Below are 2,196 nucleotides of genomic sequence, written 5' to 3'. Positions count from 1 at the left end.
TGATAAAATAATACAAATTATGGTCTGACTATCCTGACATCCAGAAAAGGGAGCAATAAAGAGAAGGAGCTTTCTGGGTTGCTAAACCAGAGAGTTAATATTGTACAGTATTTTGTACATTTACAATCTGGGTGAGATTGGGTAATAGTGTTTGCAAGAGTATAAAATTCTGAATCTGTGTATATTTTCCTACAGTAGCCATCCAATATTTTTCTGTCAATCAAGAGGACTTCAGTAGACAATAATTTATGTGACCATGACAAGATACTATTTTTTTTTTTTGGAAATAACTGAGAAATATCTCTGTTCTTGAACACTGCTCATTGCTTAATCATTTTTACTCAAGGAATTTTCCCCCATGTATTTAAAAATGCAGAATCTAGATTAATGTCATGATAAACAAATTGTTCTTCCCACAACTCTTTGAAGAGCTGATTTGAACTCTTTATTTCTCAAACTGTAAATCATAGGATTGAACAATGGCGTTAGGATTGTGTAGGATACTGATATGAGAGCATCCTGGCTTGAGGAATAGTTGGATTTAAGCCTTAAGTAGATAAAGGAGGCACAGCCATAATGAACAATGACAATAATGAGGTGAGAAGCACAGGTGGAAAAAGCTTTGTACCTGCCTAATGTGGAAGGAAATTGGAGTATGGCAGAGATGATGCGAATATAGGATACCAAAATCAACAGCAGGGGGATAATCAGGACCAATGCACAGAGCATGATAATGACAATCTGACTAAAGTGGGTATGGTAAGATGCTACCTTAAGAACAGGAGAGATATCACAGAAGAAGTGGTGTAGTTGGTTGGAGGAGTGAAAGGGCAGGTGAAATACCAAGGATGTGATGGTCTGTGCGACCATAAAGCCACAGGCACAGGAAGCAGCCACTAGTCCCATGCACACCCCATGCCCCATGAGCACTGTGTAGCGCAGAGGGTCACAGATGGCCACGTAGCGATCATAACCCATGGCTGCCAGCAGGAAAGAGTGAGAGCAACCTAGAAAGAGGAAGGAAAACATCTGGATGGCACAGCCCAGAAAGGAGATGGTCTTCTTCTGGGCCAGCAGGTCAACCAGCATCTTGGGTACAATGACGAAGGTGTAAAAAGTCTCAGAGCAGGAGAGGACACCAAGGAAGAAGTACATGGGGGTGTGGAGGGCTCTGTCCAGCACAATGGTAGAGATGATGATGGCATTGGTGCCCAGGGTGAAGAGGTAGACCAGCAGGAAGGCAGCAAAGAGCAGCCACTGTAGCCCAGCCAGAGAGGAGAAGCCAAGGAAGACAAACTCTCTCACCAAGGAATCATTGACACACTCCATGGAAGACGCATCATCAGGAGACAATCTGAGAGAGAAGACAATGCCAAGAAAAATCCCTGAAAAATAGAAGAATCCTGAGAAACTGGTGATCATAGAACATGTATTCTCAGGTTTTGAGTTTACCCATTAGTCTCCTTCCTGGTTTTTGTAAGACCTGAAGAAGCATCTAAAATTATTCAAAGCTTGCATCCAACTTTGAGTTTCCCCAATATTTTTAACATCATAAGAAAACTTTCTTGACATTTCTTTTTTACAGATGTATAAAGATTTCAGGAAACCAGTTACATCTCCTGATTTCTGGAGAAAAGTGTTGTGTTGACCCTGATGTTTTCTGCTTCTATAGTTATACCATTCCATCTCCCCAACTCAAACCTTATGAAATGCACACATCTTTTCTTCCTCCATTTATCCCCCTGATTCTTTGTTCAGTGCCTAACACAGTGATTTTTATTGCTTAGAAGGTACATTTATTACTAAATAATTACTATTATAATTCTAATTCCAGGATCCTTGATTCTCAGGACTATGAATACATTTATACAAAAATAAACTTAAATTTTACCCTTGAAAACACATGTAAAATTGAGTACTGTAGGAATAAAATGAATTTTGAATTTAGATAGATATAAGCTTTAATCCTGACTCTGGCATGTTCTTGTGGTAAGATCATAAATTCTCTAAGTCCCGCTTTCTCATTTGTATCATGAAAAAAGTAATTCTTACCTTCTAGGGTTATACAGTAAATTAATTGGGACCACATATTACAAAAGAGACATTCAATACATAGTGCTTAATAAATAATTCCATCTAATCACTTTTTTGTTGTTCTTCAAGAATTAGAAACATTTTCATCAAGGATAAAATGAG

The 2,196-nt window shown here is 38.5% G+C and overlaps 1 protein-coding gene across 1 annotated transcript; it reads right to left on the bottom strand.

Moving 5' to 3' along the window:
- Positions 1-390: 390 nt before the first annotated feature.
- On the bottom strand, positions 391-1,329 carry LOC129655970 (olfactory receptor 10K2). The gene has a single exon (XM_055586768.1). It carries the CDS (start codon positions 1,327-1,329, stop codon positions 391-393), a length of 939 nt encoding a protein of 312 aa, XP_055442743.1.
- Between the last annotated feature and the right edge of the window lie 867 nt (positions 1,330-2,196).

This window comes from Bubalus kerabau, chromosome 6 (genome assembly GCF_029407905.1).
Source record: "Bubalus kerabau isolate K-KA32 ecotype Philippines breed swamp buffalo chromosome 6, PCC_UOA_SB_1v2, whole genome shotgun sequence".
Lineage (NCBI taxonomy): Eukaryota > Metazoa > Chordata > Mammalia > Artiodactyla > Bovidae > Bubalus > Bubalus kerabau.
This window is presented reverse-complemented; position numbering and strand designations above follow the sequence as displayed.

What these genes read in the sequence shown, in the direction of transcription:
- LOC129655970 (XM_055586768.1), bottom strand. Translation starts at nt 1,329, where the DNA reads ATGGAGTGTGTCAATGATTCCTTGGTGAGAGAGTTTGTCTTCCTTGGC.